This window comes from Phalacrocorax carbo, chromosome 7 (assembly GCF_963921805.1).
Source record: "Phalacrocorax carbo chromosome 7, bPhaCar2.1, whole genome shotgun sequence".
Taxonomy (NCBI): domain Eukaryota; kingdom Metazoa; phylum Chordata; class Aves; order Suliformes; family Phalacrocoracidae; genus Phalacrocorax; species Phalacrocorax carbo.
The window spans coordinates 23,751,867-23,767,965 of record NC_087519.1 but is presented as its reverse complement, the minus strand read 5'-3'; the positions used below and the strand labels follow the sequence as shown (position 1 = coordinate 23,767,965).

The window sequence follows — 16,099 nt, the reverse complement described above, 5'->3', positions numbered from 1 at the left end:
CACCTTCCTATCCCGTCTGCATTACTGACTGGGTCAGCATGTGACCAGGCTGCTGATGCTTACTGTGCTGATAGTGACGTCACTCAGCCATGCAAGAGAACTGCATCAGCTCTTACAAAATAAGGGTAAGAAGAAAGGAGATTTCCCCCAAAAGACAACACGGCAGGCAGGAGGAGAGGTGCAGCTCCAGTAAATCAGGGGAGGCAGGCAGCACAAAAGCAGGGCTCCACAATACAGCACAGCAGCTCGAGGCAGCAATCCCCCCAGCAACGATGATAGCAGCAGCAACAGAGCAGACAGTTTTAGTGCTACCCAGCTCTCCTGTCCCCGCCTCCCTCCACCCACAAAACCCAAAAACACTTTAGTCCTGGACAGACTCCAGCTGCTGGCTCCAATTCAAAGCCCAATGCAAAGCTTTGCAATTCTGCTAGCATAATCTATTTGGTTCAATTTGGCCACTGTGCCTCACTGACTCTGCATTGTTTACCACTGATCAACGAGGATAACCTTCAACACACCCCCCACAACCTGGGGAGAAGCCCATTATTCTGGGTCCAGCCCGAGCAGGCACATCACACTGGAACAGGGAGAAGGGGACTGGCTGGAGCACAGGACTCATTTCACATCAGGAATTTTTCATGGCCTGTTTACCTTCTGCCTGCCGGGTCTCCCCCCCTTCCCAGCCCTCCCCTCCCCTACAGGGTGTTCACAAGCCTACGGTACTGGAGACACTGGATTCTTGCCTTGGTTTAAGCCTGAGCCAACAGCCTAAGGAAACACAGCAGGTTCATAGTCTGAGAATTCCAGTTTAATGCAGGGATCTGGGGGTTGATGAAACCACAAGATGCTCAGCTGTGTAACCCAAAATCTGAGTCAGAGGGCATTTATAAACCAGCTACCAAGCAGCAGCAGCTGTCTCCTCCTCCTCCCCCTGCACCCACACTCTCCAACTGTGCCACAGATGTACACTACACCTCACACAGACCACTCCCCACTCTTCAGTGACTCTAGCCTGTCAGATTATCCCTCATGTGCAGCCCTGGCCATCCCAGACAGGCTGACAGCAGTCGTGGCCTCCTTTCCCACATCCCATGCCACTCGGTTGCCCAGGACCTAGCGAAGCCCAGGCAAGGCCCCACTGTCAGCTGGATACCCCACACAAGATGCAGGCCATGGCTGCCACTGGAGGCGAGACCATCACCTTCACCCCACAGCAATTTGGGGAGCACCCCAGTGTTCCCAGATTACAGCAAGGGGGCTGAAACACTGTAGTCAGGATGATACCAGCTAAAACTATACCTGCTGGCAATGTGCCACCTTCACCCTTCCCAGCTGCAGCCTCCTCCACAGTACTTCACCAGGATAGCATGTGCCAGGGTTGTTTTTTTTCTTCTTCTACTCCCCTAGTAGTACTAGTACAAGCTGTAGTGCCAGTTCAGTCACATTACTATCAAGCACCTGTAACAGCATCAAATATTCCCCCAAAAGCATCACACTGCATCTTCAGCAGAGTATTTCACTGCATTAATTCTTCCACTGTAGTTTTCAGATTGCTTGTTTTGGACAGGCCCTACAAACATTTACAATGCAGCTGTAGGGAGTGGAGGATAAAGGCACATTGCTCAGACAACTCAGTTCCCACAGCAACCATAACTTGCACATATGAATATGTAACATTTCTGCATTTATGAAAATGCAGAAGTGCTGTGCTATAGCCCAGATCCCTGGCAGCAGGAAACTACCTTCCCTTGGGGGACCAGGATCTTGCTAGGTTTTATGCCACCTTCAAGATTAATTCCCACCAAGCTTCATCTTCTGGGAAGCACAGACACAGTATCAGACAGACAGCAGAACTTGAATCACACCTGGATCCAACATCTTGGATGAAAACCACTACTGAAGAAATAAGGAAAACAGGGAACAAATGCATCAGCAATGAGAAGCACTCACTCCACAGCATCCAGACACATTCTTCCCTAGCTATCCACATTTTTCAGGAACTAAGTTGTCTTGTTTAATTGAACCCAATCGCATCCAAGTTCAAGAGGACTATGTTTCCCTCTGGTGAGTTCAACCTACATTAAAGACAAGCTCCCTGCAATTCAGTTACGGGTATAACTGCTGAAGAACAGAGTAGAATTTGCTTAGATAACCAGCATTTTTTTAATTAGACCTTTTCCCATCCAAAGCAAATAGCCAGTACAAGCCTGCTTCCCCTTTAAGACTCCCAGTCATGCTGAAAGACGGATACAGGTTATCAAGGAAAAACACCAACTTAAAAAATGGAATTTAAATGGATTTCTAGAATAGTTATTTTCAAATTCAGAGCCTGGAAATTTGTTACAAAGCAATCAGTTGTTTATGGCAGACAAAACTAATAGGATGCTGGGGCAGGAAGAATTAATTTCCTACAAAAATTCAGTCTAAAAAGTCATAACTTCAAGTTATAAATAAGTAAACATCTACCAAATATTAAATAATTTCACTTTGCAACCTGGCACAGACTAACCCAGCCTAAATGCTTTGCTGCAGACTTTTCCAAGCCCCAAAAACCAGAATGAGTCTTTCCAACCTGAATTTTTCCCTGGAGTTGCCACTTGAAGCCAACCATCCTGGCAGAGGGAGCCACACTGCGCTGGGCTCATGCCCGAGCACCTGGGAGAGACTGAACTCCTGCCTCCTGAGCTGGTTAGGTTTGATTTCAACAGCATCATGAGAAACAAGTCCTTAGTAAAATGTTCCCATGCAGGTCTCGGAGGAGGCAGCTCTCCTGGATGACATCCTCCTATCTGTCCAGGAGAACCCTAGAGCCAGCACAGGCTGGACAGCTTTCCATACCACCATCTGGATGGAAAGCTGCATTTCTCAGACTTCAAATGTTAGCATCACATTTAAGACCTTTCAAAGGCTTCTTAAAGGCAAGCATCTCAGCACAGTTCAGCTCTTAACCTGCAGTTAAACCCTACCGGCCCAGACAGCTCACACAAGCTGCAGCCCCAGCCACTTATCCCCACCCCACTGCTCCCTCCCCATTTACACCAGTTTAGGCAGATTAGTTTCCACACGGGAAGCTGGGCTGGGGAGGCGATCTAGTTAAAGCTAAGCCACCAGGAGTTAGTTTTAAGCGTGGCTTATTCCCCTGATCTGGTATGCAGCGTGGCTGCACCAACCAGGCATTTGAATCAGGAAAATATTTAGAAAATTACAGCCTAAGCCTGCGTGGAGGAGACAAACAAGGACTGGCACCACAAGCTGTGACCCACAGGCAGTGTGTTGCAGGCAGGTTAAGGTAGCATGGGGAGAGACAAGCACAATTCAGTCCCTGTCTCATAGCAGCAGCATCCCTCTGTGCCATCAGACTTAGTCTTGAAAGGTGATGATTTGACCAAGTGCAGAGACGTTTAGATGTTTGAGCCTTCCAGACCTAGGCCACTTGCAAAGCCAGCTAAAATTCCAGCAACTGGGTTTCATCTTAAAAACCGAGAAAGTCGGCAACAAAATAGTTAAGCAAGCATGAACCAGCCAAGCTGGTTCCCATTCCTACCACCTCTGCAGCAACAAAGAGGTCTCCGTTTGCTCCCACATGATAATTTCTGGCAGAAACTGACTAGAGGAAGCCCCTCTAGAAATGAGGACCCTGAGTATGCAGAGCAGGGGAAGGATAAGCACAACTCACCTGTAAGCTCTATCCCCTGACAAAGCCAGACTCACCTCTGCGTGCAGCTACCTTGTGGGCTACAGCTGACCAAGGCTTAGCTTCCAAACCAAATGCAGAGAAGCAAAAGGCAAGGTGAGCATTCCTGCAGCCTTCAGATCACAAATGGGAAGGCAGCTCACAGCAGAAGCATTGTTTTGCCTTTCACACCTCTTTACACCTCCAGTTTTAAAGGCTAGGAATTGCATCCCTGAAAATTAAGCTTCAAGTACATTTTGCACATAAGACAAAGAAATCAAGTGAAAGCTTTTAGAGGATGAGCCAGTTGTATTCCTAAGGTACACTGAGTACCATTGGGGGCTTAGGAAAAGTTGTTAGGCATAAACCTACTAGTTAAAAGAGGTTTTTGATACACAACTAAGCATCTTCCCTGTAATCTGAAAAATTCCTCAAGTGGAGACATTGCTCTGGCTGTGAAACAGGTCATGCAGCAGCAAAAGCATCTGCCTTATTCCCATAGCCACAAATGCTTGAACAGCTGGCAAGCTACTATTTAAGAAACCAAGGAAGAGAGCACTGCAACTTCCCCTTGCTGCTCTACCTACCTTTTCCAAGAGTAACAGCGAGAGACTGCTACAGGATAACAGCACCAAAACCCGAGTGACAGTACAGCACATCAGAAAACCCACAGGAAACCTGCTGATCTTCAGCAACACCGTGCAATAGCACTATGCCAAGTCCCTGCTCTCTGCAGAACACCCACTGTGATCTGCTTCCATTTGCAGGTCTGATGAAGAACCTGTTTACTAGAGCTACTTTCCAGTACAGAACTGCATCGTGCCCATGTAGGCAAAGACCTGTTAATGTGACATTTGAAATATAAAAGCCAAAGGCAGTAGGTGTGCACCTCTTCTGGGGCACAAGTGTTGAATTTCATTATTCTGGATGTGTGCACCAGACATTTATTCGGGGCAAGCAATGGTTCTCAGCTGTCAGCTCCAGGTGAGCTCCTGCTTAACAGCCTCACTCTGCCTCAGGCACCCTGTTAACCCCACACACTCCAGGCAAGCAACACTACATTTTTGGGTCTCTGCCTCAAAAACATTTTGTCCCCACATCCAAGACCAAACACATCAGGTCAGCTGCTGTCTGGTATGTTTCCTCATGGCTGCAGGGCGGTGAAGAAGAGAGGAATTTACATTATAGTACCACAGAGAACTTTTTGGGTGGCTAAACAAGTGATAGGTCATTAATTGACTGCAATTGAGAGCAAACAGGAAGTCATCAGCTAGTCTGGGTTTGCATTTGTCCTTCAGTTTTCTTTAACTAAAGCAGCCACTGAGAATCATTGGGACCTGATGGGCCACAACTAACAGCCTTTACACTGAACTTGGCACCTTAAGCCACTCCCACCCACGGAAAGTCATTTAAGCATCTCCCATTTCTTCACACAATAGACTGTCAACTTACAGCAAAATAATGGCTGCTTTGTCTCAGTTAAATGAGCAGAGCTTAATGAAAGGGAAATCAATGCTTCTAGGACATTTGGGGTACCTACAATCCTTTTAGATCCACTTGTTTTATGGCAACACTGCCTTCAGTTGAAGCCTTGGCGACTAAATGGGCTGAAAGGGAGCTTTACTCACTGTTCTACTTAAGCTGAAGGTTTTGCCTACAGAACAGGATGATGTTTCAAAAAGCTGGTTTAGGGTTTTTTTTTTAACCCAGTCTGGTAGCAGGCACCTTGTACCCAGCAAGGCCCAGCTTTAAAGCCTGGCAAAGAAACCACCTGCTACCTTAAGAAACTGGCTTTGCTCACATTCTTATTCAGACTAGTGATGAACATGCAGATCAGCTTTAAATTTCAGAGAACCACATTGGCTGTGAAGCCATTGCCCAAGGACAGGCTGCACTCTAACAGCACCAGCAGGAGTTGAGCTGGTGGGAGATGTTGACTCCTGCCTCTATCCAGGCCAGATTTCCCTCCTCTCTCTAACACCACACTAAAAGCCACTAAAGATTAATGTCTGCACTATACCACCTTGCTGAAGAAATTCTGTCCTTTCTTCAGAGAGGACTGAATCAGCCTGAAAGGCAGGTGTTTTGGAGCACCACACAGTCCTGTCCCAGAAGCCACCAGACAGGTTCTGCAACTACAGCTTCCACTACACTGCTGCACTGTACCCTCTGGTTTGGGCTAGCAACCCAAGCCTAGGCTTGGGGAACTCCCAGAGCAAGCATCCATGAGCCACCATGGTGGTAGTCAGGCTGGGCCTGATGACACAGATAATTTTGAGGAGGCAACTAAGTTCACTGAGGATTACCATTAATAGCAAACTGATCTTTATAGAGGTTTAACATTAGGTATGGCAAGCTAAATCTCCAGTGGCAGTCCCTTCTGCCACACAGCTCTGCCCAGATCTGGAGAATTCCCCAACTGTCAGATCCAGAAATGCTGAATAAGCTTGTTCTCTCACATTGTTCAGACTGCTGCTGTACTAATCTCTTCTCAGCACCGTCTTGCTGCGCACCTCATAACACCAAGTAAGGTGGCTCCACACGTGTTTCCCCAATAGCATTAGTGAAAGGTCACAAGCTTCTGCCATCCCTTCTCCACCACATGTAATCCTCTTAACACTGAAAGGGGCTTCTTGCACACTAGACCAATCCAGGATAAATTTACTTTGACCTGAGGAAGGCAACTGAAAAGTTTGAGGGACTATGAATAGATTAACACACAAGTATTTCCCCTGCTGGAATAAAGTATCTTCCCCAAGCCCCCCAACCAAGAATTTAAGTTGTAAAAAGACATTTCTTTCACCTGTTACAGCTACTGCATTAAGGGTGGATCTCTAAGCTTATTAAGACTGACCAAGCTACAAGTTCCATGATAATATAACCTAACCACAATACACAAGTTGTTCCTGCACCAAGTAAAAACACCAGAGGCTCATTAATTCTTCAGAAGTGATTTAACTTGGAGCAGTGACAAGATACCACATGAGATCAAGGGTCTTTCTGCTCCATTGGTCACCTACCCAGAAGCCAGGCTCACCAAAGGCAGATACTGATCCTGCAGAGCCTCATCTTGTTCAAAGGCACAGCAACCAGCTCCAACAGCCTGCTTCAGGCTCTAAACCACTGGCACGGGGTAGTTAGCTAAAATTCAGAATATAATACTGCTATCAGCTGTTCAGCCTTACAGCCATCAGAAATGATTTTCTGTGAAAGACTGCCACAACATAGGCCAAAGCACCTCCCCATTTGTGGATCACAGCTCTCCTAGGATTCACATACTTGCTGACAGCACCAGCTTTTTCATGAAGATGCTCATTAGCAACACATTAAACAGAAGCAGCTCATGCACTTTTTTGGCCCAGAGGCAGAAGGAAGCTTGCAGAACTGCTGCTTTCAGGCCCTCACTACCTACCAAGAGGTCCTGACTGACACTAACAAAACAAGGCCAGGACTGCAAGTGGACTAACAACTCTGAGCTGCCAATGCACTGGCAGATGCTGACTCATCCACATGTTTAAAGCAATAACTGCTGGCCCAGCTGGGGTAGCTCACGTTGTACTCTATCATCAGTCTCCCACACAGCCCAGAGGCACCTTCTGAAAAAGATCACATTGCCATTAGCCTGAAGGGCAAGGGCACCTAAGGCAGCCACTTTCTAGCCCTGCCTCAGCAGTGCCTGGCATCCTTTGGGAAGGGAACAAGCCTCTTTCCTCACACTATGACAAGCATTTGTGCTGCTGCACAAGGGATTTGTTGCAAGCTAAAAGCCTCCTGTCATTGTCTACTGACCAGGGCCCCACCCTGGTCCCTATACCAGCTGGGCCAGCAGCCAGCACCTACTTGTGAGACTGGCCTCAACTGCTGTATCAGGAACAAGAAAAGCTGCTTAGGATGTCCCAAAAAAGCACAGCATTAGTTGCCCTGCAGCAGAAATAATGCCTGCTAGAAGAAGCCTCCATTTTTTACATGCAAGTCGCACCTTACTTGTCCTACAAGATGTCTTCCACAGAATTTACTTACTGATAGCCTGAAGCACAAGCAGTTTAACACCACTGAAGGGAAATTCACCCTGTTTCCAATCAAGGCACCACCCCTCAGCAGCTCCACACCAGACAAGAGCCCCTCTTCCAGGCATCCATAAGAACCACCCCAGCAACTGACAGACCAAGCAGATTGACACACAGCAGGTCAGTGAGCAGGTTCATTTCATTGCCAGGTGAATACCCCAGTCTCTCAGAGAAGAACTTTAAAAGTCTAGAAGACAGTACTGCAAATTAATTTATATGCCAGCTCTAAGCCCAGACCTAAAACCAGAACTAACCCACATGTTCACAGGATGAATCTGCTCTAGTGGGCAGGGATAGTTCCTTTATCAACCAGGTTAACTTTGGCAAGTAAGTTGAAACTTACTTAGGAAACATATGCATTCCAAATTATAAACAGAATATGAAGGGCTATAGCTAAGATTTCAACAAGGCAGCCAGAAGCAACTCTTTCATGAGCTCATTATAAGGAGATAAAGGAAAATACTTAGGTTTATGTCTCCCTTATGCTTCCAGCACATCAAGATCAGATGCAACACTGCCACTGTGCCAAGGTACAACAAATGTCTAAACAGCTCAGTACAACAGTGAGTCTAAAAAACACACCACCAACTACACCACTGACCTGAATTAGCTAATATTCACTACACAACGCTCAGGAGTAGCCAGCATATCCTCCAATACCGTTTTACTAGGCACGTTTCAAGCAATGCTGGCTATAGATCCATACTTCAGAGCGAACGATTCATGTCCTCTGGTATTTCTGCAGCGCCAGCACAGGATCACATGGCCAGATCAGCTCCTGGTCCACAGTGTTAAGCCCTTCAAATATTCAGGAGATTAAGCTGCACTGGAAGTCATCTGGTAGCAGTCATTTCGCTAGTCCAGAGCAAAGTCACACTGCACAAGCATTAGATCGACCCACAGGACACCCAGACACCTATTTGCAGCTTTATTTTTACATCCATTTGATTAAAACTCAGATTATCCATGAGTACAAAACAACCCTGTCTCCAAGTGACTGCAGAGAAAGCTCCCCTGCCTCCAGCAGCCTGCAAGGTCACCAGCTGGTGAGGTTTTTCTCCTTCCTACTTTGTTCTGGGACAAGTCCAGAGGGTCAGTGTTTCCAATAATGGCCAAGGTGTTTATTGACCATATAATTCAGGGGCTGGAGGAGCAACAGCAATCTTTCAAGCACCCAAATCCTTGGCACAAGTACCATTGCACAAAAGTGCGCTGGCAGGAGGAACATCAGGCACTGGGCAGGTACATTTACTGGCAGATCTTGCCTACTGTAAAGGGACAAAAGCACGTCCTTCACTTACATAAAAATACGACTGGACCCAACACTCTTTGCTTTGGCATGGAGCCTTCTGCTTTGAGGCAGATCAAGTGCAAGACAGCAGAATATGCCGACTCCCCTCAGCCTGCCGGAAGCTAAACTTGCAGCACTGATTTCATAATCCCAAGCTTGCTTTGCAAGAAAGTCCTCACTTACATGTACTGCTTTGGTGTGCTCTAAAATACATGATTAACTGACCTGTAGCAAACACAGTTATTCAAAATTCTTTTGCATTTAATGTATGCAGCAGATCAGCCATACTAACCATCACAGATTAATCCTGCCTCTAGGAGAGGGGGACTGTAAAGGAGTCTGCTGGCACTATCTATGCCAGAAGCAGGCAGGTCAGGTAGCAAGAGTTCAGGTCCTACCCACACTATTACCCACAGCATAAGCAAGCTTTCCCAGACACCTCCACACTACCAGGGAATACTTGGATTATCCATTTCAGGCACACAAATGAAGCCCCTGGTACCAAAACAGCATTAACCCTGACTCCAGGCAGCACCCTGCTCACAAGCATATGCCAACAACCACACCACCAAGCACCACCACCACACATTTGCCAAGTCCCACCGAGCAACTCCCTCCTTTTGCCAGCCCCAGACCCTCAAGCTCTCCTTGAACCCAGCCACACACTCACCTGGCAGGATGTCACGTTTGCTTTTTGTGACAGGGGTGGTACAGACTCCACTGAAATCCAGCGAGTTGTCCAACATGGCATTTATTCGGCGGAATATATCTGCATTGCTGCAAGTGGAAAGTGCAGGGGCATCCGGGCTATCCCAGCAGTCCTTTATGCTCCTCCCAGTATCTTCTTTCTGGTAAAGAAGTAGTATTAGTGTCAAGCAGGTTAGTACTCATCACCTGGCTTTCCACACATTGTGGAAGGTCCAGATTGTCTCCAATACTCATATTAACTTTAGCTCCAGGTCTTGGCAACACTCCAGTACAACTCTTGGCATTAAAGAAACAGTTAAGCAAACAGGTGAGCCATTTGTCACCAGTCCAAGACCATTCCAGTCACAACCAGGTACCAGCTCACCACAGGTAGAATGAACTTCAGACTAAGAACTCACATGGTTGCTAACAAGCTCCCTGCTGCTTTTCTCCAGCACATCACAACACTAAAGCAGAGGTCTGATTAACAGAGGCATGCACCTTGTCCCCAGAATCAGCCTCCTAACACTGGGGGAGAAGGGGGATGCTTATGGTCAAGGCAGCCACCACAAGAAACCACAGTAGTTCCTCCTGCACAGCACAGGAGAGCGCAAGGCTCACTTTACCACCATCTGGGAGCATTGAACATCTTGGAACGGCCCAAGTCAGCAGCCACGCAATCACTTCAGAAAGCAGGCTTGTGGAAAAAACAACTTCCCAGCTAATCAAACATAGCCCAAAATCCAAAAGTCTCCAGTGGAAAGGGAGAGAAGCAAATCCTGATCTTCCATTTAGGTAGCAGCTCCTGACCACAAAGGAAGGTTACCCCACACCAGCTCTACTTTACTACAGCCCCCCACAAACACTGATCTGCCAACATTAAGGTTTTGGGACCATCCTACACAAGGCAGAGCTCTTGTAAAGCTTCCTCTGCATGAAAAAGATCAAATCCTCCTGCATCCTGGTGCAGGTCTAAAGAACCAGCAAGAGCAGCTGCTTCCCCTAGATCTGCTTGCAAGCCACTTTCACATCTAGGCTTGTTTCAGTGCAGCTGCACAATGTTCAAGCCTCTACCAATCCAGAAGCCACTAAACTTAGTTCCTAACCAGGATTTTTAGACTGAAGGCAGGTCTTCCTACCACCCAAAAGCCACTGCAGTAGAACTCTGTGCTTGAACATGCTGAGCAAATGGTATCACTATTAGGACCCATATTAAAGAGAATAGCAGGAAGGTACAACCTCACCAGTCTTGGCCTCCAGAGAAGAATCCTTGCCATTAAGCAAATCGAGTTAGAGCCAAATTCAAAGAACTGAATTGCAGAGAGGCTGGCAAACAAGCCCCTGCTACTCCAAGGCACACAGAAGCCTATAGCTTTAAATGGCACCATTTGTACTTGTCAAGGAGACATTTAATACATCTACCTCTTGGATACATTCCTGTGAGAGTTTTGGGCTTGACTTCCCCCACATTTCTCCCCCTGCTTCACCAGCTAGCAAGCCTGAACCACCAAGCCGGTTTTACTTTCAAATGATCTCTTACTGATCTTTCCATTATGTGGCCCGTGGCAGAAGGCAGGTCTAAACTGAATTTCACATGAACGCAGGAACTTTAGCCCAGCCCAAGTGCAGAACTTGTATTCTGCTCCCCACCTCAACCCTGTCCTTATGTGCAGTTTTACTGCTGTAACACATGATCTGATAGTTTTATCCACACACAGGTAAGCTCCCACCACCACCACCACTTAGCTAAAAAGCAAAGGAAACCCTATCCTGGAAGCAACAGGAATAAGCTACTGAATCGTCAACTCACACAATGCCTCCAGGCAGGACCTGAACAATTGATTCAGGATTTCTGCATGTTTAAGACTACTAGCATCTATTCAGCACTGGAGTCCGGGATATTTCTCGATTGAAAGGCTCAGCAACCACCCCCAGATAAGGTCCTGGGACTCCACAGGCACAATGCAGGAGCATTTACAAGCCAACAGTAAAACAGGTAGGGCTGAAAGCAAGCTTCAGGCAAAAGGAAACAGGCAGAGCAAGCTTTAAGTCATCGTTATAAAAAGCAGCTGAGGAGTACAGAAGCTCAATTTAAGAAAGTATTGCCAGTCAACCTTAATAAAAAGTGCCACATCAGGCTGCTTTGGCAGAAGTGTGAAACTCCATATTCTACTCCTGTTACTGCTAAAGAACCACTTACAGCAGGAAGCAAAGCTTTTCCCTAGGAGTCTGTGCTAGCAAGACAAAAATAAACCCCAGCAGCAAACCAAACACCTGACCTGTTCCTGCTCATTTAGGTTTGATGCTTCCCTGAACTGGCAGCACCAGACCTGCTACAAGCAAGAACAGAAAACAGCAAGAGTACAGCCAAGCATTTCCACAAAAATTCCTTCCACTTGCAGAGCTTTTAACCTTAAGACTGTCAAGGATATCCTAGAGATACTGCAAGCATCCTGGACACAGGAGCTGGCATCCAGCCCCTTTAGGAAGCAGCTCATGCTCTGATAAAGCTTCCCTGGTAAAGATCACCCTCCTCCCTAAACCCCTAAAAAAACCCCAGAGATGCTCCTTTGAGAAGGGCTGTGCAGATCCTCAAAGCAAGCAGGGCCCAAGCCCCTCAGCAGTCTGGATAGTCTGGTGGAAAGAGTTAGCAAACACATAGCTGGAGAATACGCCGTAACCTTCAGCCTCAACCAAAGCACAGGGAAATACCATGCCTGAGGCTGTGTCCTCCAGCACCTGCTCCACTCTCACATCCCTGGGCCAAGACAAGCAAAGGAACACTCTCAAGCCCAGCTAGGATTAGTTTTCAATGCTCCATCTTGAAAGATTTTGCAGTAATTAAACATATGCTGCCTGTTCAGGCTTCTCTGGACATCCTCTGTACAGCAGCAGTTACAGCTACAGCCCAGGCTTGGAAATGGTGATGCCCTCTGCTTTCACCCAGGCACAAGTCCAGGAACACTGATGGGTCCTTCTCCTGTGGGCCTCACAGCAGTGACCTGACACACCATGTGAAACACTGGGGTGTAACCAGTGGCCCAACAACAGTTGTTCTCAGCTGGTCCTGCCCACTGCAACACACAACTGTAATCCAGGAGAGGGGACACTTATGCAGCCAGTAGATGAACAAGTGGAAATAGAAATGTGATCCAGCTGACAGGTCACTTAAAGTCATCAGGAGTCAAGCACTGCTTCCTGACACCTAGTAAGACATCCAGTCTCCATTTAAGACCTGAGAGTTTCTACAGACATTCCTAGATCAGAAACAAACAAGAAAAGCAACTGAGCTCCCTGCAGTAGGCATGCAGTGCCACAGAGTAAATGCTTTAAAGGCTTCAGGTTAAATCATTGTGGTAGATCTGGAACACAGACCCATGAAGCACTGCACACAGACACACAGCAAGGTGAACCTCAGACAGGAGCACAGTCTGTCATATCCTGGCTCAGCTAAACCTTTAGCTAAGAACCCAAGTCCAAGCATGAAGATGCATCCCCAGGATGCTCTCGGGTCTCCAGGCCACCATCAGGCTCCATTCACCTCTAGCACTCCAAACAAAACACACTAGAGAGAAAGGGAGTGCCAGGCTTGATTTGAAATAGGGAGGTGGAGTTTCTACTCCCTCAGAGTAATAGAAAGACAACCAATGAGCCTTACTACCATGATAGAGAGCTCTCATGTGGTGGCTCTGCATCAAGAAGCCAGCCGTCAAAGCATCATCACACAACAGCTGTCAGGTCTCTAGTTCACAACCCATCAGCCCCAAGGAAAGCCCACAGATGCAGCCTGGAGTTTACCTGCAGGAAGTCCCACTCCAGAGACACAAGCACAACCTGCAGGAGCTCAGCTGGTGGAACAACAAACACCTGTGCAGCAAAAGCCACCACAGATGTGCAAGGTAAGTGGAAACAAAGGCACCTCCACAGCCCCAAGGCAGATAGACCAGTAGGAGACCTACAGATAATGAAATCCCAGGGCTAGGCAGAACACACAGCATCACAACAGCACTGGCATAGGATTAGGATATCCTAATCCTTAGGGAAGTCATTAAACACAGCTCAGATGCGGGTATAGCCAAGATGTGTATTAGCTCCTGGGGGACACTCTGGAGCAGACAAAGCTCATCCACCTTAGCTACAATTCAGCCTTTGCTTTTTTATGTCTTTCATAGGAACCCCAATGGGGCAGCACCATGCTGATGCCTGAAGGGGGTCTTAGCACTGCAGCCACAGCCAGGAGGGCCTTGAATCCTGAGACAAAATTTAAGAAGCTGTTAAAATGGTGTTCATCTCAATCAAGCCAAGATGCTCCATACATTCTCCAAAAGCAGCTCTAAAAGTCCTCTTTTACTAGTAATTTTTGTTTCTCCAAGTTGGAGTCGACTACATCGATCAAAACATATTGGTGTAACTGTTCCTACAAAGCAACACAGCTAACAAAGCAGCAAGCTAACACATCCAGCTCATCCCAAACAGGGTTAGGCTAGGCTGCATCAGCTCTCACCATAAGCAAGGCTGAGCTTAAGCAGCTCTCCCAGGGTTTATTGTTTGGAGAGGGTCTTCAGCACACCTGGCTGGAATCAAGACTGGAGGGGATTTTGATGGTATTATTTTAAGGGGAACATTGACTTCAGAACACCACCAATTTTGCCAAAACTCATTTTTAACAAGCTTTCACTGTTGAGGTACCTACTTTTTGATTTTTTTTTTTTAAAAGAAAAATTTTGAAGCTATCACACAAACAGCTTTGGAAATAAGCAATATCACAGCTGCCTGGTTCAGCACATTATCAAAGGAGAATAATGTTTTAATTGGTTTAGGGAGACTGTTCCAGTTGAGAAACTACAGCAAGGCAACAGGATCCTGAAACTCCTCACAAAACACAGCTCTAGCTAGAGTCCCCAGCCAACACTCCAGCTGCCAAAGCAGCTGCAATGAGTGTTAATTGGTTTTAGCTGGGGAATACTCAAGGGTAAAAAAAACTTGTTTTTCAGAAGACTCTTGCTTCAGCACAGAGATTAAGGACCAAGTCCCCCAGGGTCACTGACAGAAACCAGTCTTGCTATGTGGAGCTTGCAGTCACCTGGTTTAAGGGTAAAATAATTGCTCCATTCACTTTGCACACTGAAAAAGGGAGTTTAGAAGCACTCAGAACCATCACTTGCTACCAAGCATGAACATGTGTCCCCACTCAAGCCAAAACACATCCCACCGTCACAAACCAGAGCTCGACACCTTCCAGCTTAGCATGCCACCAGTAACATGGGATGAGAGCAACCAGAGGCACCACTTGCTGGTTGAACTGGGACAAATGGGTTTCCTCCAGTAATGGCTTAATTCCTGAAGGTGGCACCAGTCAGTCGATAGGTTGCCTGAGGTGAAGTTCCCTCAGAGCCTGCTGTCCCCTCGGGGCCGGGGAGCTGCCAAGCCTCAGGACTTCACTCAGCAGAGGGCCTCCCCCCCCTCCCGACGCGGGAAGGAGTGATCCCATCCCGGCTCCGCCGCCACACACAGAGAAAAGGCGGGAATTCACCTCAGAGCCGCTCACCCCCCGCCCCCTAACGTGTGAAACCACGTGACGGAGGCGGCCTTAAAGGCGCCGCGCACCCGCCTCCGTGAGGCACCGGGACCGTCGGCACGTGTCCTGTTCGCTCCCCTCCCGTTCCCTCACCGGCGGGAAGGCCATGGGCGGCGCTGCAGGGCGGATCCCGGAAAGGAAGGAAGCGATGGCAGCGGGACAGCCCTGCCCACCCCGCCGGCTTTTATGGGCCGCCGCCCCGCCAGGGTGGGGGTGGGCGGGGGGGTGGGGCTGGGGCGCTGAGGGGAGGGGCCGAGGCGCATGCGCGCTGCGCCCGCCCCGTTCTAATGACTCCGATCCCATCGTGCACCACGCGGGGTGTCGGGCGCGCGGCGGTTCCCGCCCTGATGCGGCGTCTCGTCCTTCTCCCTACGACGGCCGGCGGCGGCTTCAGCCTCCCCGGGGCCGCCTCATCGCCGGCACCTCTCAGCACGCAGGCTGTGCCCCGTCTGGCGGCAACGGGGACCCCAAAGGTTTCAAATAGGGCCGTCTCAAGGGGAATGGGGTGGCTGTGGCACCGGCAACTCTCAGCCTCAGCCCTCTGGCTCTTGACCCCATTGTTGCGGAATTGGGCGTCTCCCTGTGGGAGCTTGCTGTCCAGCGGTTGGTGGTGCTGTGGCTCTGGCTGGCGTTTTGTCACCGTAAAATAAAGTAAAGGTGATTTTATCCTGTCTCCTACCCATGCACTAGAAAAAGCAGAAAACCGCTTAACCTTCTTGCAGCAGCAGGAGGGGTCGGACTCGAGGCACCTCGGGGTTCAGGCCTTACTGTGTGTCCTTTGCTCATCCTGTCCCTCCAGTACT

The 16,099-nt window shown here is 48.2% G+C and overlaps 1 protein-coding gene across 2 annotated transcripts in view; it reads right to left on the bottom strand.

Moving 5' to 3' along the window:
- Nucleotides 1–15,491, bottom strand: part of CPEB1 (cytoplasmic polyadenylation element binding protein 1) — a 41,014-nt gene extending 25,523 nt beyond the window's left edge. The window contains exons 1-2 of one of the 2 annotated variants that reach the window (XM_064456919.1): nt 15,390–15,491; nt 9,702–9,879 (exon numbers count right to left, since the gene is read on the bottom strand). In XM_064456919.1, coding sequence (XP_064312989.1) covers nt 9,702–9,879; nt 15,390–15,404 — 193 coding nt within the window. In that variant the 5' untranslated portion in view covers nt 15,405–15,491. Of the gene's footprint in view, nt 1–63; nt 297–9,701; nt 9,880–15,389 lie in introns of those variants that run through there. The other variant, XM_064456920.1, reaches the window with a different exon arrangement.
- Between the last annotated feature and the right edge of the window lie 608 nt (nt 15,492–16,099).